A 27,508-nucleotide genomic window follows, 5' to 3' on the forward strand; every position below is an offset into this window, starting at 1 on the left:
TTCTGCAGTTTTGAACAAAACTATATAAAAAAGTGATTCCATTTCTTCAATGTAACTATAACATTGTAATTATAGCTATTTTTGGGATATTCTTTGTTATATTTTTGTGATACTTCTGTGATATTGTTACTTTTATCAGGAGCTTGTCTCCTCTGGTCTCCACTGAAAATGGGCCCCTGGCTCAGTTTGGACTAACCCGGTTAACAAATGACAATAAATAAATAAATACATAAATAAATAAATAAATAAAATAGATGTTTGCAAGGCCCATTTTTTCACAGCTTCAACTTTCTCAGCCTGTAGCTTCACTGTCCCTTAACCTATGACACTGCAGTGCTGCATAAGGGGGGGCGTTACATTCCTGATTGTGTTGTCCTTCAGATGAAGCATTAAACTGATGTCTCATCTGCTTGAGTTGGTGGTAGCTCAGATGGATGTAAAAAATCCTACAGTGCCTATCAAAAAGTGTATGGGATGTTCCCTGATACCCTGACCAAATTTCCCCTGGTTGTATAAACACCACCTCAGGTCTCCCTTGAAAAGAGGCCACAAGTCTAGTGGGACTAACCTGGACAGCAAAGGATCACTAAATAAATATTAAGCAGCTCAAAGAGCAGGCTTCTGTCATGCCTAATTTAAACATGTCTGGGTTAGCATTTATTCCAGCTTGGGACAAGGAATTTAAAATGGCTTGGTTTGGGAGATGGCTTTTGTAGTCCTCAGAAAATATTGCCACATCATTCTAGGGCAAGGCTGTTGTATATCTGGTATGATCTCTAGGAATTTTGTCCATAAGCCTGTAGAATGTTACAGGTACTCCACTCTAGGTCAAAAAGGTAGGACTCGACAGTGAACAATACATCTGGTGCGAAGAATGCATTCTTTCCTTTGCTTCTGGAGGTACCTGAATTTGCCAACGCCCTTTGGTTACGACACAATTCAGAAGAAACCTTTCTTTTCCCAAGCTTTCAAACAGTCACCTACTTAGGGCATGGCATATAAAACAAAGTTTCATTAATTATTCAACTTTCAGTCACTGCAAAACATTTTATATCCACTACTTTGCAGTAATACAAAACTGTGACACTGACTTTGACTCACATTTGGATTACCGTACCAACCCAGATTTCAGCATTTTCTATACCTAATTATTCCCTCCTGATACTAATTAATTTTAATGCCTCTTTCTCACTCTCTTCCTACATACACTATCTCCCTTTTCTCCTTCGACTGTAAACATTGCAAACTCTTTGTTCCATCTATGTTATTGTCACTGATGAATTCTTACAGTATATCTACATATTGCTGTTATAGTCAGCCTGCCCACCTGTCCTTCTTATTGTATCATACCTAAATATGACTGTGTACTTCTGCTTCTTAGCATTCATACTCTTATTTCACCAGTTTGTCATTGACTGATGTTCATTTTCTCTCTTTTTGTAATTCTCCTATGTGAGTGTGAAAATTGTCCAGGTAGATCAGTGCACCATCCCTATTAACAACTTTAAATAAACAAATAAATAATAAGATTGAGTTGGAATTCTGGTATTTGCTACAATTTCATATTTATTTTCCTCACCAGGTACAGTTTTAAAAAGTTATCCTGGATTAAACTGGTTCTACCAGACAACTTCAAGAGTATGTTCTTACTTCTGACTACAAATTCCTTCACTTCTTGCTTTTGAAAAATTGACAATATCTCCCTTATTTTGACAGTACATGCTATAGGAACCTTAACTCCTTATATGGTCATATGCACTACAGATACCTTCAGTTTCTTTCCAAGTTTCAAGAAGATTCATGTGGTATATCTGTTTTGGTTTCCTTCTTACCCACTTATCTCACATTATAATTCACTTCACTTACTATCTCTACAGTTTCTAAAAACACTTGCCATTTTGTAAGGAATTTTTTTTGCAGTGGGTACTAAATCAAGTATTTTATCTCCTGACTTGAATTGTCTGACATATAACAGTTCAAACAGTGAGAAACCAGTTGGAGCTTGGGATATTTTTCTTACAGCAAGATATTGAAGTGACTAGTGCCCGTTTCTCCCATCCACATGTACTGCCTTCCGTAACATAGACTTTAAATTATTATTAAAGCACTAAAGTTAGCCGACATGTTTGAGGGTGGTATGAAGATATCCTTAGCTGTTTCCCGTTAAACAAATTGACAAAATTCATGCATTACTATGGACATGGATGCAGTGCATTGATAAGTAAGAAGTTTTCAGGGAATTAAAACCATAGAAAGAAAATGAATGTTAGTTCTTTTGAAGTGGACTTTGTACTGACCTTTCATAAATGTACTGCCTCAGGATTTTTTGTTTTGCATTACTAAGGTATACTGATGTCCTTTACTCATTTTTACAAGTGGACTCACATTATTCATTGCAATGTATTCAAATAGGACATTCATAATGAACACAGATATGAAAATGTTCTTCAACCCAGGGTTAGGCTTTGTCCTTTGACACTTTCTGCAAGCTGCACAAAAGTTCAGTGTGCCAGTCATAACTCATTTGAGCTTTTGTCTTATTCCAAAATATGGCAATTTCATAAATTCAATATGAATGTTCCAAAAGGTCTTAGAAGTAATAATTACCTAAATATCTGTTCTTTATTTTTGGTTAAGGTCACTTCTTAGGCCACATAGGGGAGTGAAATAGGACTGTTCTGTTTTTTTTTATCACCAGCTACTCTTTCTATACTCTCTGTAGCTCTACTTAGTAAATTTTCTTCCTGCTGAGGTTTTGTGAAATTGACATGGCTTAGCCAGAGTCCAGCCAAGTCGGTACCCCTCTTATTCCATGGTTTGACGTTCCACAGGCAGCCTTTTTTCATAGTTACTGGGTTATCATTAGCAGTTTTTTAACAGGCATACTACTGCTGTCACTAACTGTGCAGTACTTAGTTATATCTCCTTTTCTTATACGCTTAAAACAAGCTAACTCATTTTTTTCTTACTGGCAGAAGAAGCAACATACTTAGGTGAAGGCTTGTTATTCACTCGGTGCATGCAAAGCTAACTTAGGGTTTACTATTTCAGAGAACAACAGACATTCTACTAAAACATCTAGCTGTTCAGAAGACTTAGGGTCACTTTGGATTACCCACTTTTATAAGTTTCTAGGTAATGCCTTTTCAAATGGGTCTACTTCCCACTCAGCTGAGATGAAAGGACCAACAACTTCAGAACATCGACATCCGCAACACCGACTTTTTATATGAGGTAAGTAACCACTTGGCCATCTCGATTAAAAAACTAAATAAAACAAAACTAAACCCACCAATGTGGGGGCCCCTACACCCTCCTAACTAAATATACCAACTCCGAGATTGCATTACCACGGGGGGTAAGGGGAAAAGTTCAACAGGATGGCCAAGTGGTTACTTACCTCACTTGAAAAGTCGATGTTCTGTATGTCAGTCTTCTGAACTTGTCGGTCCTTTCATCTTGGAAATTTTAGTGTTGGGTAAGTGAAACGTCGGTCTACTGAAGTAGACCCTTTCAAACATATCTACTGCCAAGACTTCTACACAATGTCTTACATTAATTACATGAAATTAGAGCCATAGCCTTAAAATATGCATTAAGCCAGACATTTGTGACCTTACAGGTCTGTCCATACTCAATGTCCAGTTATGAAACTAAATAGACTGAGCTTCAGGTGAAACTCTAATGCTTGCTAAAATTTTTCTTTTCAGTTTCTGGTAGCCCTGGGCATCAGCATTTTCAAAATAATATATATGACTTCTTTGAGTCCCCAGTTAAGCACAATGGCAGAATTCTGGACCACCTGACTTGGGCCACTTCTTTCAAGCAGAACATCTTTTCAATAATTAAAGGTCACCAGGTAAGCCTCTATACTGTTGCCCTCACAAGGTTTCTTCAGAGGGCCTCTGGCATTTGGAATTTCCAGTGAGGTCTTAGTCTTAAAGGCACAGAGCTATCTAGGCTCAACAGCCACCACTATGCACTGATACATATCGCAATATTTAGCAACTACTGGAGACTCTGCTTTTTATTTAAATGTGCTTTATTTACAGTGAAGTATCTAAGTTGAAAATAAAGTAAATATAACTGCTGTGATAAGCCCTGTTAACTGAAGAGTATCTCAAAAGAAAACAAAGTCCTTCTTCTGGTCATAAATTCTGAAGCAAAAAATCTCTGATACACAGTCTTACTCTGTACAGGACCCAGCATGTGTGTTTGGCTTCAAAGTGCTCCCTTTCTCAACTACATAGACCCACATCTTCCACTCCCTCTCTCTCTTTCTCTCTCTCTGAACGTTTCTTTTATAAGGAGAAGGTGTGGTTTCCTCCACTCAGGGAAGTAGCAGATTCTCCTCTACCCAGGATACTCTAAAACTGCAACTCCACATACCTCACAACAATCTGTAGTGGTATTATACAACAATATGCATATCTATATATGTACCTATTACCCCTGCACCACCTTACTCATACATGTCAGCAATAACCCTAACTGTATCTCTGCCCCATCCCCATACCTACACGTTAAGTTACTAAACATCCTTTCCCTAAGATTACCAATTACTAAGACACACAAAAGTGCCACAAACATACCAGTACCCAAGCACATTAAAACCTGTATCCGTTCCCTTGCTCTTCCTCTAACCCTAACCTGAAAATACTCACACATACACACACAGCTCTAATGTTAAAATTATTGGTATATCCAAAGTTTTGGCATTGCTACCCACTCTCACTTTTCACATTCACACTCCCCACATCCAGCTGTGACCACAGAAAATGCAATATTCAGTGTTAATTTCTTTCCTTTTTGCAATCAACTAATAGTTCATTCAACAAATTCTGACTCCAGAAACAGCATTTGACAATTTGTACACCCAATAAATTGTGGTAGTACACATTCTGAAACACATTATGCCTGACACATTTTGTCAGAAGACTGCATCACCTCTGACTCTAGCTATGACTTCCTCAGTCAGACTTCCCCCTCTCTTCATTCATACCTCTCAGGTACATGAAGTTGTTAACCTGTTTCAAATATTCACCTATCTCAATCTTAAGGCTATATAATAATAATAATATGATTTTACATATAGACATATCAATGCTTTGTCTTTGATCAAATGTTTTTTCATTTTAATATAACTGTGTTTTCTAGGTAGCACATACACACACTCACAAGTACAATGATTTCATTTCTTCAGTAAGTATTCAGACATGTGAAATATAGCACATTTAATTCCAAATTACAATGACAAAACTCATTTTTCCAGCAGTTTTTATTTTTGCAGTTATTTGCAAAAAGTAACACACACACACACACACACACACACACACACACACACACACACACACACACACACACACACATACACTCTTGCACAGCCACTTCTCTTTCTATCTGAATGTTACACATAGGCATAGACAATGAATGTATTCTTTGTTGCAAAATATATTTCTGATCAACTAAAAATGACATTCATAATGACACATTATCAATGAGTGCATTAAAATATGCACCATATTTTACTTCAGAGGCTATTTTGCCAGTTCTCTTCACATCTAAAAAGAGAACATGCATACCTCTCGACCTCTTACAGCAAGACATTTGTACAAAGCCATAAATAAATGGGGGAACAAAGGCTCCAAATAGGGACACTTTAAATATTGATCTTACAAAACTAGAAAGTTGATAGAATAACAGGTATTGCATTCGCATGAATTTTCTGAAGAGTGTGAAGTCTGAAATTCAAATGTCTGTCTTTATTTTCTGACTTTAACCCTCAATGATTTGCCAAAAAAATATACAATTTTATGAGAAGCAGACCAAAAATATGAGGCAAAAATCTGGACATTCTGCAAAAATCTGTACAGTTGAGAGGTATGAGTACATGTTTTAGTTGTGTTTTCTTAACTTTCAAATGAATGACTTACAGCTGATTATATAACATCCTATGAATAAAAATTTGCATACAGTTTTTACTTTTTGTTAAACATGCTTAAGAAATTACAATATTTTCATTTGACTCTGGAGAATAAAATCACTAAAGACTTTAGACTGACTGAGGGAAAAGGCAGAAGACTTACTGCTCAGGGACGAGTAGAGACGACGTGCACAGTATAGTTTCAGTGTCACGATCAAGCAATGACCTTTTTTGTCAGCCTATACTTTGCAGACTTTCCTCTCTCTCCTCTCCATCCTGCAGTTTCCATATCCCTTTATTTTAATGTACTGTTTCATGTTGGCCAAGAATTAAACCGAATGATGCAATAAATCTTTTTCAGGAATACCTGGGGAAAATTGTTCCAGCGTGGATTAATAATACTTCTTGGTATGACTTACATGGGGAACATTCATGGAGGAGGGGATTCCTCATGTGTAAACTTCCATGTAAATGTTGTAGTACCTTCCCCTGATTCAGCAACTGACACTTACAGTTCTCTAATACAAAGACATGCAGCACTCTGAATGTCTGGTCCTGTGGCTGTGCTGCATGCTAATGAGGCATTCTGTGGGAGAGGTATACACTAATTAGCCATGTGCTGTCTCTCTATCTTTCTCTGGAGCTGCCTCGAGGATAGTATCTACAGAGCTGAGTGAGTCAAGAAATCACTCAGCCATATAGTTCAGCAGAGCCATGCCAACCACTTTGCAGTAGTGAACATGACCAAAAGGCAGTGTTCAACCACCTGCCATGAATGTGGTGGGGGGAACCAATAGACAACAGGGATTACTCTTAAAGTGCCATAGTGTCACTAGGCGATCCGGGCTGGCCAGATGCACCAGACAACAATTAATACTCTTAAATTAAATTAAATTTAATTTAACTAAATTCTTAATAAATAGTCTTACAGCACCAACAGCACAATGGGGATGGGAGGGCAGGAAGATGGACTAGACACCAGGGAATAGTCTTAAACTGCTGTAATGGCACCAAGAGTAGAACAAGAATCAGAAAGTGGTGGTGTGGTGGGGGGCATGCAATAGACATCAGGGAGTACTCTTAAAAATGCCATAACAAGCCCAACAGCATAATGGGTATCAGAGGATTGGGGGGGATACACTAGACATCAGGGAATATGCTTAACATGCTATAGCAGCACCAACAGTATAATAGGGATTAAGGTGATAGGGAGGGGTGATATACTAGCCACCAGGGAATTATAAATAAGTGCTGTAATGGCACTTCAAATACTACAGAAGTGGGGAAAAATATGAGAGGCAGACAGGTTAGGGACTGGTGTGTGTGTGTGTGTGTGTGTGTGTGTGTGTGTGTGTGTGTGTGTGTGTGTGTGTGTGTGTGTTTGTGTGTGTGTGTGTTTGTGTGTGTGTGTGTTCATGTTGTGTGACTTCTTTGTATGAGAGAGTGATGATGAAATACTATTGCCTACAACAGCAGCTCTTTACTATCATGACGTGCAGATCAGCAATGATCTGCATGTTATGGAAGTAAATGCAATTCAGGGACATGCACATTTACAGATAATGAGATACATTGTTGCAGCTAACATGTCTCTGAATCACAAATGGATACTTTGTGGGTGAAGGACCTTTTCAATATGAACCATATGGCTTGTGCTGCGCACTTTAATAAATTCCTAGGTTAGTTTCCATTTACCTGTCATTGTCTGTTATAGTCTAATGAAAATAGTCCAGTTTAAACAGCTGTTGCCAAATAAGGACCTTTCCATGGTTAGTCATGCCTTACCTTTCTCTTCCCTCAGCTACTGCAGTTTAAATTTTCTGGCATTATCTATCTACAGCTGTCACAGAATTCTACAGCATGGCCACTGTATGGGCCAGATCTTTACCAACATATGATGCATATTTTCAATGTTGCAGAAGTTGCAGTGGCTACCTGTTGGGATTGGTATAATCTATAAAGTTCTTGTGGTAGCATTTGTAGTCCAACATGACTTGAGTCCAGCTTACCATAAAAAAATGTTGGTTCATTATTGTACATCCTGCGCCCTTTGTTCTGCCACTTTGGGCCATATAGAACCTCATAAAATGTCTCAAATCATCTGGACTTCTTTATACTTTGCTCAAGACTGTACATCCCCAGAATTATCTACCTTAGTGACTTTGAAAGTCTCCATTTCTGGGTATGATCAACAGGCCCCCATAAGGCCCATGTGTTTATATTAGCTTAGAACATACAGCAATATTTACTAATTTAATACATTTAATGTTAAGTTTAAACATTATTGTATGTTGACTCACTTTAACTGTGTATTAAATTTGTTCATACGTGGTTATAAGGCTATCAGCCTAACAGCTGTTTTAAGCCTAGCCAAGCTTGCCCCAAATTTATCAAAATATTGCTGACATGTCAATACCTTTAAACAATTTTATGGTTATGATATAGGCTTGTACGCATCAAGTATTCACAGACTGCAACTGTTCATTAGGGATATAGGTGCCAAACCAGGGGAAATTTGTGATTTTCCAGCCATTGGTTCAAGCTATATTTGCACAGGGGTAGGAATGACTTTTTTATTCAAATGGCTGGGAATCCTGTTCCAGAGGTAGGGTAATCTTTGAGACACATATCTGTCCTTCCAGAATGAACTGTTTATATCACAGATGAGGTTTAGGTCTTCACACTGGGTATTTTTGATGCTTTGTAGGCTAGATATAGACAGTCATGCAGCAGTCTGTAGAAGACCAAGAGGTCCCTATTATTTAATTGAAAGATGACATCATTGAACAGCATTTTATTGAACATGCCGTTCTTTGAACCCTTCTGACTCAGAATGCATTATACTGTAGGGATCAGGAAATTTGCCCTTTCCCCACTGTAATGCAATCTTGGACTTGGTATGCATAATTAGGAGGGGTGTTGGACAAAATGTGATCCTTCAATGATTTGATATAGACTCAGAGACTGAGTACAGGGATAGGGCTTTGAGACAGTCTTCATAGGACTTGCTGTTTATTTCCTGTATTCTTTTGGAGAGAAACCTCTGTGGTCACTCAAGCTTTTGTAAGTGCCTCACCAGGTACATTCGGAAGGGTGCACTGTACTCAGTGATTTGATGAGAGCCAAGTACAGTGGAACAATGACCTCCTTGGACTAGCCATGCCCTTACTTTTAAGTTGTGCAACATAGAATGATTTTCTCACCACAGCAGACATATAGTGGTCAAAGGTTAGGTTACTGTTAACATGCTTTAGTGGTGTATTTTCAATGGGATTATTTCCAGGGATAGTTGTCTTTCCAAAAGGTTATTTTATTTATTTTTTCACACTGAGCTGTAGTCCTTGTCTCTGGCACCAGTTGTTTGTCTGTGTCAGGTCCTCTTGAAGGGTATTTATGCTTTAGAGGGCTCATTGATCACACCTAGTTTGCAAGTGTCTGCAAACTTGGTCAGCTAGAGGCGTTTGACATCTTTCTTGACATCAGAGAAGTAGATGCCAAAAAAGAAGAGACCACATCACTGAGTTCTGTTGGACTCCGCTACTTACTGGCATCTTTGTGGAGGTGGATTCCCCTAGACTAACTTCTTGTATCCTATCAGTGAGACAGCTGGCTATCCATTGGGTGATGTGTGGGCTTATGCCTAATTTTGTAAGTTTACCTACAATGCCTGAGTGAGGCATTGTGGCCAGATCAATGTAGGCAGTGTACACTGTGTTGCCTTTTGAAGCAGTTCATCAGGTTAAGTAGACTTGGCCTGCCTTTAATAAAACAGAATTGGTTAGGGTGCAGTGTCTGCACATTTCCTATGTCATTTTTTATCAGAGTCATGACAGATCTTTCCAAGGCTTGTATATTAGACTGTCAAACTTATGGGTCTGTAATCACCCCCCCATGTAGAGGGATACCATTGCAATTCTTCATTTGCCAGGCATGGAGCCTATCTGGAGGTTACGGTTATGGTGAAATAAAGATTATAGTGGGCCTGACAAGTCATGTTTCATGCTATTCATGGGGCATCCTGAGGATATTATCAAGGTCCATTAAAGCAGTGTTCTTGAGCTTAGAGTGCACAGTGAGGACCTGATCCCTAGTAATAATTGGTGAAGAAATGGTGGAAGGTATTTCTTGGGGGTGTCTTGTGGTGATGTGGGCACTATAACTGAAGCTAAATGTATCAGCCAGTAGCTTTGCTATATCCTCTGGCTCAGTAAAGGTGGTTCAAATCACCATTAGATTGGCATATTGTTGGGTGTTGCTTTTAAGGTTGTGGATATAAATGACTGTCTTTAGCTTCAGGAGACTATTTTTAATCTCAAATTTGGCTTTGGTGGGTGGAATTCCAAGATAGCTGCACATTGAGCAATAGCTTCATTACAGCTCTTTCATGGTGAAAAGAGAAACTGAGAGATTAGGATAAGTAATTCTGACAGTTTTAGTAAAATTCAGTTACTGGCTAGTAAGTACACTGTCTGGATGCCAGCAAAAAAAAAAAAAAAAAAAAAAAAAAACTTAGACTGCCTGAAAGAAATTCAACTAGAAAAGGTGAAGATAAAAGACTGACTGGGAAGAATCCTGCAGCTGTTCAACAAAAACCAGTTCAAGCTCCAACTTTGGTACAAGAGACGGCTTCCAATAATTCAGAGGAAAAAAATAAATCAATATGTGCTCAGAAATGATTAACATAAAGGAAACATTAAAGGAGTATATTAACTAAAATAACAAAAAGCTGAAAAAATGGAAGAAGCTTTAAACAGCTATTCAGGTGAACTGATAAAACTGCAAAAATCAGGTTAAAATAAAGAAAAGGCTGGCTGAGTATGAAACTGCTCAAGAACAGCTGTTTCAAAAAATGGCTGAGTTAGATAACATAGTATGCAAAAAAAACCTGAGATTTTCTGCTGTAACAGAGAAACAGGAAGGAGCTGACTATTAATTTTAAGAAGGCACAAATAACCAACTGGACTGGTATTCCAATGCAGGATTTCTTAATTGAAAGGGCACATCATGTGTATGCTCCTAACCTGGCTATGAGAAAGCAGCCAGGACTTGGCTGTATTAACAAAAATGTAATCATACCAGCAGAAATTGTTGATCCTGACAAAACTGTGGCAGAAGGGCAAAGCATTAAAAATAAGAGACAGTAGAGTGTTTGTGGAAAATGATTTTTCACTGTAAACCAAGCATAAGAGAATTAAAGTTATCCTGGCAATCAGGGAATGTTGAGAGGCAGGTGTGAGATTCAAGCTGCTACATCAGCTGTTTTCAGAATATTTTTTTCCTGCAGCATTAAAGTCTTGTTTTGATGCAGAACAGACCAAGACTGGAGTACAGACATTTGTCCAACAAAAATTGAGCCATCAAACAGTAGGGGGCTTTGTTTCTCATTCTTCTGATAATAAAGCCCATAGAGAGAGAGAAATAGACTTTGCCAGTGCAACTTTTCCAGTCTTCTAAAAGAAAGTGCTTGAGAGACAGAAAAAAGCACAGGAGATGATTAAAAGAATCAGGAGTGCTTGTGACTTGAACAGGAGTTTGGGGTTGGGAGATGGAAATGAACAGGAAGAAGACCAGCGACACTGAAATTAGTGAATAAATGTGAGACTATAAAGCATCAATGTCATTTCTGAAGTATGGCTGAGAAAGATTGGACTTTTGTTGACTTTGTTAAACTTGTAGGGGGTCTGAAAGTCATATACAGCACATCATATCTTTAATGTTTGGAAGGACACTAAAAGGGGAATAAATAGAAGGGAAAAAAGAGTAACTATAAGTAAGGTAATTTTAGGTCCTAACAGCATTTGTGCAAAACATTTTATGATATGAATTGCATGCTATATATTAAAGAATGCTGTCTCCTCTTATACTCAGTCACTATCTTCCTTCATAGAGCACAGTCTGCAGTCACTACATCTGACCTCAGTACTGGAGGAGCTCTGCCACAGTGTCCCACTCCTACAAGTTTACTGAGAACTTTGCATAATACCCTGTGGTCACTACATCTGACCTCGATACTGTGGGAGCTCTGCTCTACTCCTACAAATTTACTGAGAATTGTATTATTACATAATAGCATGCTGTCACTACATCTGACCTCAGTACTGCAGGAGCTCTGCCACAAGGTCCTACTTTTACACGTTTACTAAGAATTTTGTCATTACATAATGTAAGCATATATATCATGAAGAACCTTGCTATATATTAACTTTAATCAATTAACAATATGCCTGTTCTGTGAATGACATGCCTGCTCTGTGACTGAAAGTCCCTGTGAAATAAAACATGCACTCTAAGGACCTCTTACTAAGTTGGCTACTGTCCCCTTTTTTCTTGGCCAGTAGCCTATACTGCATATGACAGTTATTAAGCCTCAGGAAATGACATAAATATATTTTACTCCATATCTCTGTGTTAATTATTTAGTACTAGTTATACACTGATTGCTCTCAGTTATAATTTCACCACCCTGAAAGACTTCCTAGCTAAAATCTGACTTTTCTTGCTCACAACCAGGATTAACTGTATCACTAAATGTGAACAAGTACCTTTTCATTTGTTATACCTCCTTCCTCTCCCTTCTTCACTTCTATCAAATTCTTTTCTATGTCTTTCTCTCTAAATATATGATAAATCTATTTTTCCCTTAGTTCATATTGCAATTCCTGTTTGCATTAGACTAACCTTTAATTGCTCTACAAACTGTCTAAAATTTCTATAAATATTATGATTGTCATATAACTTATCAATACCTAACCAATGTTTTTATATTATCACTAATTTGTTATAATTATTTAAACTGCAGATGTTTTTGTTTTATTTTTTTGAAGATTGTAAAATTATTGTTCTTAAAACGTTTTGTAATAATTTGGAACCTTTCTCCCTGGGCCTCCACTGAAAATAGGCTTCTACCAAGTTGGATTTTCCTAGTAAACAAATATCAAAAAAATAAATAAATATTACTGTGTGTGATAAAGTAAACAAGTACTTTTTTAGCTTTAAGAAACGGGAGCATTACAATATAAAAAGAGAACAAATGCTGGACAAAACATGTTCAAGTTAATATGCTGTAATCTTGGCCAGCTGGAATGGGGGATGGGGTGTAAATGTGCACTGATTATAATTATAATATAGGTAGAGATGAGACATTTTCTCTTACTTTTGCATAGGCAAGTGTCTGGATTAATGCTTTGGTTTAATCTAATAGCATGTTTCTTGTACAAGCATCTGTGTTATAAAAATAAGATAACACTGTGAATGCAATGAAAAGTTTTCCTTTAGCAAGTAAATGTTCAGTGTGAGTTGAGAACTCTGCAGCTGGGGACAGTTGTACATTCTGTTTTTATGTTTCCACTGAGACAAGCTGACTAGAGGTCCAAGCAATAAATTTAGATATCTCTGGACATTGCTGAGAGAAACATAAAATTAAAAGGTACAGGGGGAAGCAGTTTAGTAAAAAATAAAGTTTGAAATTACTGGAAAGGAATCAGAGACAGTACTTTTACTGATACCTAGACACCTACATGCGTTTACAATAACAATGTATACTTTAGTTCTTTTTAAAGATAACCTGTGCAATTTTTCTTAAGGCTAAAAGTTAATGTATTCTGAAAGCTTTCAAGCTGTTTTTCACATCTGGGAGGGGAATAAAGATAAGGCAAGAACAGATAGCAAGTAGTGTAAATAACAGCACAGGCTGTAGCATGCACTTTAACATGGATTACCTTAATTTCAAGTTAGGTAATGCCTGTACATGCAGCTGCTGATTTGGGACAATGTTTCTATCAGGAAGGCTAACCTTCATTATTTGAAGATGTACACAGTTTTGTGTGTTTGTTTTAAGTTAATAGGTTATGGGGATGTTCTGGGGTGTGTTTTTTTCTGTTTTAGGATTTCATTAAAACAAAAACTCTTGTAAAATGTGACATAGGTTGAAATGGAGATGACAAGAAACAGCTGTGAAGATGTAGCTGGGGATCTACTATGGAAATATAACAAAAGAAGGTAGATTTCTGAAGAAATTTATGAAACATATATGGAATATGTGAATTTCGAACTAGGAATTCTTGAGATAATTTACATACTATTCCCCAAGGTACGATAACTGGGTTAGACTAGACAGAAATTATAGTTCACTGGAACATGTGCATTTAATTGAAAGCTTTGGCAAACATACAATAATTATTTAATTAAATGCACCAATAACAACTAGGACAAAAATGCAGGGTAATAAAGTAAAAATGAGGCACTGGTGCTTCCTCACCTACCTATCTATCTATTAAAAAGAGAATTTAAGGAATGGGTAGTGGAAATTATTTGAGAGTTATTACAGAATATAGGAATTTCTTTAGAAATTATAGCTAACGAGTGGGATAAAATGAAAGTGGAGTTTAAAAATAGGTTAGAAATAAAAGAAAAAAGATATGGTTAAAAAGTAACAAGAATTATTTAGAGAAGTTGACAAAGGTTAAAGTATTACAGAATAAGGGGAATCTCATACAATAAGAAGATGTGCAATTGCATAGAGCTAAAGAGAAAATAAGTGAGTAGCTAAATAATATGCATAAGCTTCAAAGGATTGTGGTTAAGCAACTGATTTTTTCATAATAACTCCAGAGCACAGAAACTTTTAGCACAATAACTTGTTGCCAAATGTAGGGAATGTATAATAAGAAAAATAACCAGAGATCCTGTATACATATTGCAGATATTTGGAAATGTTATAAACATTTGTATGAAGCAGATAAATGTGGAATAAAGAATGAACACACATGGAAATATTTATGGAAGACTTAAGTATGCCAAGGTTAGAGGTAGATGAAGCTCATCAATTAGTTAAGACAGGAGGAAATGAGCTAAAATTGTGATGTATAATCAATCTGCTGGAAAGTCTCCAGGAATAGGTGGTATTCCTATGAAAGTTTGGAAGCAAGGAGGGAATAAAGTGAAAACAATATGGAAGGTTTTAAAAATATTTTAAAATTAGGGGCAGTAACAACATTCTGGAGGAAAGCTGTGGTGGCTCTAATACCTAAAGACGGTAAAGACCCATCAGACCTAGCATCTTATCGGCCTATTTCAATTTTAAACCACAATTATAAATGTTTATGTCTATAGTAGCTAAAAGAATAGAAAAGGTGTTGACAAAATTGATAGATATGGATCAATGTAGTTTTGTGAATGGGGTTTAAACATTTGACAACATTAATGGAACTGTGACAATCCAGAGGGAAGAAGGAATGTAAGGAAATACTACTGTTGTTGGTGGGTCTTGACACAGAGAAAGCATTTGACAGAGTAAGCTGGGAATTTGAGCAGTAATTTCACCACTACATACTCGCATGTAAGGCAGGTGCAAAAGGCCAAAAAAACATATATCAAGGTCAGAAAGAGGCCAGCACCAAGGAGTTAGTATAAATCCGTTTATTGTGGCATAACCAAAAATCCGTTTATTGTGGCATAACCAAAAAATCTAAATCAGACCGGTTTCGGCATCTTGGCCTTCCTCAGTGATACAACACTGACAAATTCAAAAAGCTTTATATAGCATCATTAATTAATTAAGGCTATACAAGTATTTAAAGTCACGGTGTCTTGAAATTCACATATACCCTAACAAGGGGTCCTACAATACACATACGACCAGAATTCCAATAATTCACAAATTCAAACCAGGGGTAAAAAGCCCACCTAATTTAATAATTCAAACCCTCTCTTTGTTATTTAGTAATCTATGCCATCCCATTTTATTGGATATATCCCCCCATATTTTATCAATGATCATGAAACGAAATTTGGCTGTTTTATGATTCAACACATGTTTATATAGAGCATTGGTCTAATATCACTAAGATGCTCCGACATTCTAATCCTGAATGGTCTTGACGTCTGACCCACATAAAAGGTGGAACAAGAACAGGTGGCCAAATAGACCATCCAATCAGTCCCACAATTCCCAAAACATTTAACGTTATACACCCTACTAGTGTTCTTGCTGGAAGATTCCTTAGAGTTTAACATGTGTATACAGAATGAACAGTGCCCACAGGGGAAAGAACCAATCAGTTTGTCCCCTGTTAATGTTAGTTGCTGGCCCAAATGTGTAATTGTATGCCCAGTTTTTTAATGGTTGAAATAAGAGCCCAAATTATGGCCTCTTCGGTATGAAAAATGACACTCAGATGTTACTATCTTGACTAATTCCTGATTTGCCAAAAGAATATTCCAATTGTCATTAACAACATTTCTAATGGCATTAATATTCCTAACAAAGGTTGTCACAAACCTGACAACATTCTCCTCAGTACATGTTTTCTCCTTATATTCTAATAGTTCAACTCTATTTTGTTGTCTTGCCCAGTTACTGGCTGTCCTAACATAACCAGATTTATATCCCCGATTGCGAAACCTGTGTATGAGGTCCTGTTGATGGTACTCATAGGTATCATGACCTGAACATATTCTCCTAATTCTAAGAAACTGGGACTTAGGTATATTTTTAATGATGTGATGGGGGTGTAAACTGGTAGCTTGTAATAGACTATTATACTGGGGGTACTTACGGAACACCTGTCTAGAAAGTGTATGGTCTTGAGTTCCTAGTTATTCAAACATCCAAAAAATGGATTTCCTGATGGTGCATATTAAGAGTAAACTCCATGCTCTATTTATTATCATTTAAATACTGAATAAATTCTAATAAGTATGTTGTGTCACCCCTCCAAATCAGCCAACAATCGTCAAGGTACCTACGCCATATATCCATGTCCCCTAAATAGATGTTATGTAATGGATCATAGATAAGGTGTTCTTCCAAGTACCACATAAAAAGGTCTGCATAAATAGGGGCAAATGAAGCTCCCATCACAGTTCCCTGTATTTGCAAAAAAAAAACAGTCTGTTTGGAAATAGAAAACATTTTTCGTTAATACATGTTCGGCCATACAGATTAATAATGTGTTGAAACCGGGTGGATAAATATCCACTTTATCAAGCCAATATTGTAAGGCTTCCAATCTACCCCAGTGAGGGATGTTCATGTAAAGGGCCGTAAAATCTAAAGTGCAGATTATCCAACCTGGTTCCAACTGTGACTCAGACAAAATTTTTAGAAATTCAATCGTGTCTTTTAATCTGGATCGAATCATTTTAACAACGGCTGCAGATGTGTTAAAAACATTGAAAGGGGTTCTGTTGAGGAACCCCTGCCAGATACTATCGGCCTCCCTGGTGGTTTCTCCAAACATTTGTGTATTTTAGGTAACAGATAAAGAATCTGTTTCTGAGGATCATCCACAGTGAGTTGTCTTTTAGTAACCATATCAATAATTCCTTCATCTACTGCAAGTTCCAAGAATGAATCTATATCTTTCTTGAACTGCATAGTGGGATCCAGTGGCATAAGCATATAATATCTAGCATCATGTAACTGCCTGAAGCTTTCCTCCAGATAGTACTGCATATCCATGACTACCACTGCCACTCCTTTGTCTGCTGAAATGATGACAATATTAGGATTATTTTTCAATTTTACTAAAGCCTGTTGCTCTTGTTCTGACAAATTATGGCCTAACATGCGTGAATCATGTTGTTTAAAGTGTAAATCTTTGAGGACTGACTCTTGGAACACTGAAACATATTTATCCATAGGAGAATGAAAATGTGATTTTCGAAAACGAAAATCTGTACATTTTTTAGACTTGTCCTGTTCACCAAGAAATAGTTTCAGATTTAGTAAACGACAAAAGGCCAATACATCACTAACAGCAGTATCTTCATTAACAAAGAAACCGGGAACATATGATAATCCTTTATAGAGTAGTTGTATTTCACCTTCAGTGAGATCAACAGGGGAGATGTGCACATTATGAACATCTTTTATTGAGGTATCAGGACATGTAATAAAGTTTCCACATTTTTCACTTTTTCTATGTTTTCTACCACCCCTGTGTTGCTTAACCCTAAAGGGTCATTCACATTTTTGGATTTTTTATGTGCTGGGGAGCCATGAGTAAGTACTTGTTCAATTTCTGTGGTGTTTGAATCCTCTCCTGAGGTACTACTGTAGTCTGTTTTTGATCTCTTTAAAATAGATCTGGGTCTTTTCTTCTTAAATTTACCAGTACTGGACTCCTCATCTGAAAATTTTACAGATTTTTTGGGACCAAATGGTTTGCCCCATTCATAATCTGCCAAGTCCCATTTTAATTTGTGTAATTTCTTACTTTTCAGTGTTTTCTCCAAAGATAATAAATCTTTAGAAAGTTTGGTTAGACATGATTTGTATTGGCCCTGCCCATCAAAGGGTTTAATTTCCTCACATATCCGTTTAATATCTATAGTGTTTGCATCTATGGTGCATTCATAATAGGAGGAAAGAACGTTAACAAAGGACATAGTGGCCTGTTGTTGAGCTGATACCCATTCTTCCATCAATATATCATCAGAAACACTAACAAAAGGATGTGTTCTGATTCTTAATCCCCTAGGTGTTATATTTTTTGCTTGGTACGCCCTAAATAATTTTAGATGTCACACATTAGTCCTGAGTGAGGTCATACTTTTAGTAAGCTTCCCAAAAAAATCCTTGCAAATGTCATCAGGGTCCCTCAAATTATTACCCATATTTTCACTTTGATCCGTAAGACCAAAGATCTGTAAATTATATTTATCTCAAGACAATCCCTGTAGTATAGTAACCAAATCCATGTTCCTACCCAAATACCACTAAACAATATATAATAATATTATGTAAAAATATTATATATAATCACACAAGCAAGTCCTGGCCCAAAAAAAAAAAAAAACAGACGGACTATTGGTAATAAGTCCTTAATCCAACTATAGTGGTACATACAATGTAAAATATGAAAACCAATAATGATGTTCTGATGTCAAATTCACTATAAATTCAAAAAAAATCACAACCTACAGTACTGATATTCACCAATACTTGCCAGCCAAACTTGACAGATTAATGCAAATCAATTTATAAATCATCCAGCCACATATGTTGTTAGGCATAAATATAAAGATATACCAACAAATTATACATTTGTTCCCCTGTCTAATGCAACCAAAATATTGACTTCAAAATTTCAGAACTCCCTGACATAAATAATAATAATAATGATGTTATTAAGCTCCAATAATTATTATGACTGAAGGGCATATGCCTGATATACTGAGGTTCTGGTTCAAATCAACAGACATCCCAATATTAATATTCCAGTAGTATTATATACTTTTCCAGTGTGCCAAAATTCAAAAACATTATATAAGATCGATAAACACCCTTAGAACAATATCAAGTCCTGGCAATCAGGTGAGGGTTATTCAAAAAAATCAAAAAATCTAATACCAAACTAATGAATGTGCACAAAAACACAATAATAGCCCAAAATGTTGTGTTCTGGTTAGTCCAATGATAATATTAAATCACACAAAAACATGGCATCAATATCTCTGGTACAAATACCTCCAACTGACAATAAACGCTATAACGTTGCCAGTTCAAATGTTGTTATAAAGTTCCATCCATAAAGTCCATAGTACAGATAGATACCATCCAGGTGCCGCTGTAAATAAGTAAATAACAGTGAAAGTCACATATTATAAATTGCATTTATTGTCAGTTTATAACTTCTATTTATGGCTGCGCTGTTTGAAATGGTTTTACTATATATCACCCCTCTGGAAGTATTATTTTTATTGCATTTAAATCATCTGGAGCTTTTCACTCTGGGCCTCTAAGGAAAAGGGGACTGACAAGTTAAAATTTCAGATTTACTAAAATAAATGCATAAATTAATAAATAGCATCACATTTGCACTACTTTAGTATACAGAAATGCACCAGGAAGGGTTGTCCTACTGCTGGTTGAGAGTAAATTCAACAAGATATTGACTCATCAAGCACAACTCAGTGAAATTTAAACTTAAAATCACTGTTTCCATAGGAACTCACTGCCAGGGAGGCTTCTAAGTATGTACTGATGCCGATTCCTTTCTTTAGGGAGAATTCTTTCATATTTATATTTGTGCGACCATGGAGTTGGTATAAGTATGTTTGGGGGTTGTGTTTACTGGCCAGTGTATTATGTTTGTTGGCACAAGGAGGGGGCAGGGGTACTTTGAAACTGTCAACTATACTGGTGTATTCAACTGAATATGTAACGACAATCATTTCAACTAAACAGAGCTCTGTTCCTAAGAAACATATGAAACTGCCTTTTACGATTAACACATTTAAGAACTGACTTTGAAATCCACTTTTAGAGAAGAAAAGTAATTTGTTTGTCTCTCTCTCTCTCTCTCTAAAACATTTCACTGTGGATAAACACTTAAATTGTGTGTCTTTTTTTCTGTGAAAGAGTGCAGTATAATCTTCAGGAAATCCTGGAGTACATTTTTGTAAGAGGACGAAGGTACCATGCTAAAAAGGATAATGATAGTATTTTATACACAGTAAGTCGGTAATTAAATATTACTTTATAATTCTGTGGCAGTTCTAACTCACTATATCAAAATGAAACAAGCTGTGCTTTACTTAGCAAACTAATAGTTTGTGGTATCATTTTCTTTCCACTGGTGTAGCTAGTACATGCTTTTGTATTGTATAGAAATATACCATGCAGTGTGCTGGTCTCATGGACCTCACTAAGATAATATCTGTTCAACAATATTATCATACATTAGCAGCATCTTTATTAAAAGTATACCAATAGGTCATTAAATACTCATAAAAGTTTATTTCAATGTTTTTCAAAACTTGTAACTCCAAATCCAGGATGGTACTGCACAAAAAAAAAACAGCTATTAACCACAAAAAGTACAGTGAAGCAGGAGCCAACCAAGGAAAATTCAAAAGCTTGTAAAATTGCCCCCCAAGTCTTTAAACTCCCCCACCCAATCACTACCGATAACTTGTTAAAGAGATACAACATATAAATGATTAAAATTGGTGCATTTAAACAACATAATATAAAACAATCTCATGCACATAAATACAGAATAAATAAAAAATATAACATTACAATTCAGTTTCAAAAAATAATTCTATAATTTAGCAGATCTCATTTTAAGAAGGGGTGCAATAGAAACCACTCCATTAATACCCGGATAGTTATGAGCATTCAAATGAAGGGTCTCCCACGTACCACCTCTAGCATCTCTAGGCTCAAAACTTGCTTAATATAATAAACCTAAAGCTAGAGTGTCTTCATACCTTGTCAAAACTTACCTCAATGGGTGTCTTTGAGTACTTCAAAATTCCATTGTCTAGTACAAAAAAGCGCTGCAGGAAGACAAAAATAAAGAAGTTAGTCTCACTGAAGTACATCTGATGTCAAACATCCTAAAACATAATCAGGCAAGAATGTTAAAAATATAACGTGTTTATGAAGCTTTACAATAAAGCGATATTGAACAATTAACTTGATTAAACTGCATTAAGACATAAAAAAAGACCCAGTGGACTAATTTCATATAACATCTAGAAATAAACAGTACAACCTTTTGTTTTATAGGATTCAGAAAATAGTTTAGAAGATAAGCAATAGAACACAAGTTTTAATTCCAGCTTATTTAAGTGTACAGGGATCAGATGTAACATCTAGGCTGGGATTCAGAAATAAATAAGGGGATGCATAACTGAAAATTGTGTGACGAGTGGTGGCATACAGGGTGGGGCCAATTCAAAGATGTGGTTGAAATATCTAAAACAACTGACCAATAATCTGTTTCTAATTGCTAAAATGATGTTTATAACCATTCATCAAATTAATGCTGCAAAATGCATGACATGAAATTAAGTTTGACCAGTGTAGGTCATAGACTTTCAGGAATGAGTAGGAAAAAATCAGATTATCCAGAGATTTAGGTAATGAGTGGAAAAATCAGATTAGGCCAAAGAACTATAGTACAGAGAACTTTAAAGACTCTATTAAAAGTTAGGGAGAAAGAGGTGCAATTTTAATAACATCTGTACTACATCTGTGTAATACCAGCATGAAACACAGGCTGCTGACACATTTGAGTACATAATGGCATGGGGCAATGAATTTGGTCTCAATGCATCTACTTTCTTTTTCGGTGTGATTGTACAGTATAGGGTGAGGTTTTCTTGTGCATTTTAAATCTATGGAGCTCAAGATATAGACTATCACAGTTCATCCCTAAAATGGAAATGGTATCTTTATAGCTTACACTCTATGAACTGCCCACCCCAAATATTTATGTATAATTATGAAGCAGTGGCAGCCATCAGGCTTGGATGACTTGAGGATGTAAACACAGGCTCATTATCTCCCAGATATGCACGTAGTAGACTGTATGTAGGTTCAGTAAACATTCACATATTGAAGTATTCCCTCTTTTTGCCTTTTTCCTTGCATTTTTACTTTATTCCATGGATCTACTTCCCTCTTTTTGCCTTTTTCCTTGCATTTTTACTTTATTCCATGGATCTACTACACTAAGTATAAACAGTATGAGAGGATTATTCCTGATTATCCTTGTCTATGATATTATAAAATTTCATTTTTGTACTTGTGCTTATCCATCTCAGAAAATGTTCCTCCTTGGCAATGATGAAGTATTTCCTGCAGTGTTGTGAAACCTGCACCATCTGGTTTGAATATTTTCTCCTTGGTGGTATAGCATTGCCTAATTCTACACACCTAAGGTGGGTAGGGAGGACTGGTGGTACATAGCTGTATGGTCAGTGCACATATGACTCCCCCAATACACATACACATCCCTAATTGTCATGATCCAGAAAGTACTGTACTTTCAAGGGAGACTTTCCTCTTCTGCTCACATTCCTAAGTTGGGGTGCAGTTAAAGTTTATGAAATCATTATTGCTTTAATCTTTGATTTTTGCCTACAGTGCTCTTTAAAAAATCATAAAGTATCCAAAATAACATACTTTTTTGGTTCATATAGTGTTACCTGTATAACTAAAATTTTAAGTATGTTTGCAAATTCTTATCTCTGCTGCTGCTATACTATTGGAGTTATATGGGTGCTTTTATTCCCCATTACTGTATTTTCTCCTTGCAGATCTTGCTATTTTATACCTTTGGTCACTCAGAATACAAGGAGACTGAAGTTGCTAGGTGTAGCAATTCCAGTAAGTAATGCTGACTTTGTCTTTTTCTTTTCTTCAGCTACGTTCTTCACTGTTGGAATTGGATTTGTCCTATGTGAGTAGCAATTCTTCATTTTCAGAAATCCCTTGTGGTACTTGTAGACCTGTAGCTAGGTCAAGTAGAGCTCTGGGCAGTTTCCAAATAGGTGTCCCAAACCCCAACCCCCAAAACGAGGATCAAGGGAAATCAAAAAAAGGTCATCACACAAGCAAGTAGATGTTATTATAATAATAGTAGTAGTAATAATAATAATAATAATAATAATAATAATAATAATAATAATAATAAAATCCCTCTCACAAGTTCCTAAAAATGCAAAGGACATTTATTTAAACAGCTTTTCCATGGGGAGCCACCCCCCTTCACCCCACCTTAGCTATGAAAATTAGCTTTATATTTCCAATGTTTTTCAACTACATGTTTACTGTAGTGGTATAATTTAATTACTGTCCTTTCCACTGCTTGCCATGTCCATGGTAACTGTACAAATTCAGATATAACCAGTACTCACCCCCCACTTTCCTTGTTATCATGTCTTACTGCTTTCACCCATGTCATATCTCAGGCAACACTTAACATGACTTATAAGGCCCATCCCTTCACTTATTATTACGTGGTTGGTATTTTATATAGTTATTTATTTCTGTATTCATTCATTTATTTGTATCTTTCTTTCTTACTTTGTTTATTTTACTTTATCAATGAGTGTAGAAGGGTAATCCAGACAGACCATTTTCAGGTTCTGGCTGAACACCTCTATAAATTCAGACAATAAGCTCCATCACTTCCCATGTTATGACATCTCTGATACGTCTACAAATTCACTCACCTCCTACCCTTCTTGGTAACTTATCTCCAGGTACAGAAAACTCCTTCTCCCATGTCATGGTCCACAGATCAATATAATTTAATTAAACCTTTCTTCTCCTCTCATGCAATATCCCCAGCAGCATATAATGTGACTTATAAATCACTTTTTCCCTTTGCTGTCTTGTCTTCAGTGGCAGTACACTTGTATAGAAAGTGCGACTAACCTCTTCTATCAGGACACAATTTCCTACTATCTTTTTTGTTTCTGCCTTAAATCTGGCTTTTTGTTATATCCATTCCATCCTTTAAGTTTTCTGACAAAATTTGTCATAACCTGTCGATGATTTCAAAAAAAAGTTTAAGAAACACCAACACGTAGCAGCTAACACAACAAGTTTGACAAACAGTAAAACAACTATATACGTTTTAACTGCTTCTAAGGTGAGTCTGAATCTCACATTACAGGCAATCTGCTTGCCACGTGGGATCAAGACCACTGATGATTTTTACAGGTGACATGCTGTTTGTAGAGACAATCTAATCCTGTTGCTGATCTCTATTTCTCCACCACTTCTTGATGAACACTAAAGACAAAACTGCCCATCTGATAGCAAACCTATTCTCTTAGAGACAGTCCGCTTCCAATCAGTCAGGAAAGAAATAACATTTTCTAAACATGGCTCTGCCGCTTGGAATAAACTACAGACAAATTTAAGAAAACTAAAGACTTTGCCTGGATATACCATTACATTAAAAAATCTATTAAATAAAGCCACATGCTCCTACTTTCATGCTTCTATGATCATGGTGAGAAGACTTCACTGGTAGGGGTATGTATTTCTTTGCATTTGTTTATTAATATAGTTCAAATGAACCATGCAATAGTTCATCTGAGGCCTGGGAAGAAAAGCTCCACATTTACATGTTTCACAATAGAAAACAGTACTAACTACAAACACAGGAGGAATGCATTTTAAAATAGGCAACATATAGTTGAGTACTATTTAAAAATTATAAAGAAAAAAAACATTTTATAAGATCTCAGCGGGACGGCATAATTAAATATCAAATATCATGTAAGAAAGATGAGAATATACATAATCCTAGTAATAAACTGTCTGTGCAGGAATGTGAGAATAGCAATATCTTTAACACATTATGTTTGAGCTTTTGATGTGAATGGGTCAACCATTGTGATACTTGCAGAGGCAGTTTATTGTTCAATAGATGATCTTTAAGTTTTTCTTAAACTGATGAAAATTGCTAATTTGCCAAAATCAGTATCTCTATTTTGAGCAAAGATGTATTGCATTATGTTGCTATTTGCAAATGTGCATTCTAACACAGATTGATGATGTATATTCTGATACAGATATTATATGCTTCAGTTTTCAATTGCTAAATCACACTGATGTGTGTGTGTGTGTGTGTGTGTGTGTGTGTGTGTATATATATATATATATATATATTTTATATATATATATATATATATATATATATGTATATATATGTATATATATATATATATATATATATATACATATATATGTATATATATATATATATATATATATATGTATATATATATATATATATATATATATATATATATATATATATATATATATATATATATATATATATATATATATGTATATATATATATGTATATATATATATATATATATATATATATGGTTCTACCTGACATAGTCGAAACCACACAACACCGACAACGACATCACCGACACCACATAATCGACAGTGCATTAACACGAAACCTCACATACCCGACAACGAAATAACCGACGGTACACAAACACGAAACCCCATACACTGCACACACCACAATAACAACAATAAAAAACAAAACATATCCCCATTCCACAAACCACACACACAACACAAGCACACCAAAATCCTTACAAACCCACACTAAACCTTACATACACAACTATCAACAACCCTAACCCTAAGGTCCGTCACTATCGCACACGTACCTAACCCGCTCCCTAACCCTAACTCACTTAACCCGCCCCTAACCCAAAGTCTATCCCTACCGCACACTTACCTAACCCGCTCCCTAACCCTAACTCACTTAACCCGCCCCATCCCAAAGTCTATCCCTACCGCACACTTACCTAACCCACTCCCTAACCCTAACTCACTTAACCCACCCCTATCCCCACAGACCGTCAATATCCACACTTACCTGACTCGCACCCTAACGTCCGTCACTACCGCATACTCACACAGCCTTTTCCCATGTCGGCATCCTCGGCGTCGGTGTTGTCATCCGTCGTGTCGGTCTTCTGCATTGTCGATGTTCTGGCACTCGCGATTCGCGTCGGTCTTCTTCATTGTCGATCTTCTGGAGCTCGGGATTCCGTTGTCGGTGTTCTACACTGTCGACTAAGTCAGGTAGAACCATATATATATATGTGCTACCTACTAAACTGATTTTGTATTATACCTTATTATTACTTGTATGTATCTCATCTATTTATTGTTGCCCCTTTGAGTTCAGAATTTTGGCTGAAAAGGGTCAAATGACCAGTCCACATATAAAACAATCAAACTAAAATAAAAATAAAAATAAATTAAAAAAAAAAATAGTGTGGTGCTTTACTAATTCACTAACTAGTTCATGATATTCAACATTGATTTTCTCTCTCTATTTAAAATGTCAGTGCTCACATTTTCAGTAAATCTGTATTCATTCCCATTTTAGTTTTTGTTAATGCACATTTTGTACTTAATATACTTAAATAAGGTATCAGCTTCTTTCCATGACTATTTTTAATATTTCCAGTTTAATCTACATTTGCCCTCCCTGAATTACAGGTGTCAATTAATCATTGTGATACTTCCTTTTTCTCCAAATTCCATCCAATCTGTAATATTAATTAATGCTTCACTGCACTCATATTTATCCCTTTAATTGTCCAGTCAGCTGCAATTCCTTTCTACTAACATTTATGTTTTCATACAGAACAGCTTCTCAATAATGTGTTTTACTAGTTGCTTCCCTCTGGGTTCAGTCGTGAAGCCATCTTCTGATTATGTCATCAGTATAACTTTCTGAACACAGATATCCTCTCAGACATGCAGCATAAAAACAGAACCTCTACAATACAATGCAGTTTGGTGAGTATGTGACTTCTACCCACCCTCTCCTCACATACATAACTCATACGTTTACCTTTTCCCCACACTGAGCCAATAAAAATGGAAGGAAAGGTCTGCTATAACACATGAAGTTACTGGGATTTTTATTCCTACAAGTGTTTTAGAAATTCAGTGATATAGTGCTCTCAGATATCTACCAGTTACATCATGCCACTGGTCACTTTGGTGTGAGACTTCTAGTTCCTGTGATTTTAATTGCTTGAATTCAAGCTGTTGCACTATCCTCTCACTAAATAGCAGGATGCAATTATGCAGTATAATGTTTTCTTCTCCTACAAACAACCTGATTATTATAGTCAAACAGACATTAGAATCAGTATTGTCCAAAGTCACCAGAGATGTCTTTACCTATCACGTGTCCAATTTCCTGCTGTGAATTCTATATTCTGTCTCACAGTCATTCTTCCCTTAAATAGGCAAAGGATCTAGTATTACTCTTCGC

The 27,508-nt window shown here is 36.2% G+C and overlaps 1 protein-coding gene across 2 annotated transcripts in view; it reads right to left on the reverse strand.

Annotated features, from left to right (window-relative positions):
* The window catches only part of OSBPL6 (oxysterol binding protein like 6), a 1,023,860-nt gene that overhangs the window by 613,928 nt on the left and 382,424 nt on the right, over positions 1–27,508 (reverse strand). For both annotated transcript variants that reach the window (XM_044075314.1, XM_044075313.1), the window contains exon 4: positions 21,158–21,211. In XM_044075314.1, coding sequence (XP_043931249.1) covers positions 21,158–21,211 — 54 coding nt within the window. The remainder of the gene's footprint in view (positions 1–21,157; positions 21,212–27,508) is intronic.

The sequence above is a fragment of the Protopterus annectens genome, chromosome 6.part0 (genome assembly GCF_019279795.1).
Source record: "Protopterus annectens isolate FY-2018-M chromosome 6.part0, PAN1.0, whole genome shotgun sequence".
In the NCBI taxonomy this organism is placed as follows: Eukaryota; Metazoa; Chordata; order Ceratodontiformes; family Protopteridae; genus Protopterus; species Protopterus annectens.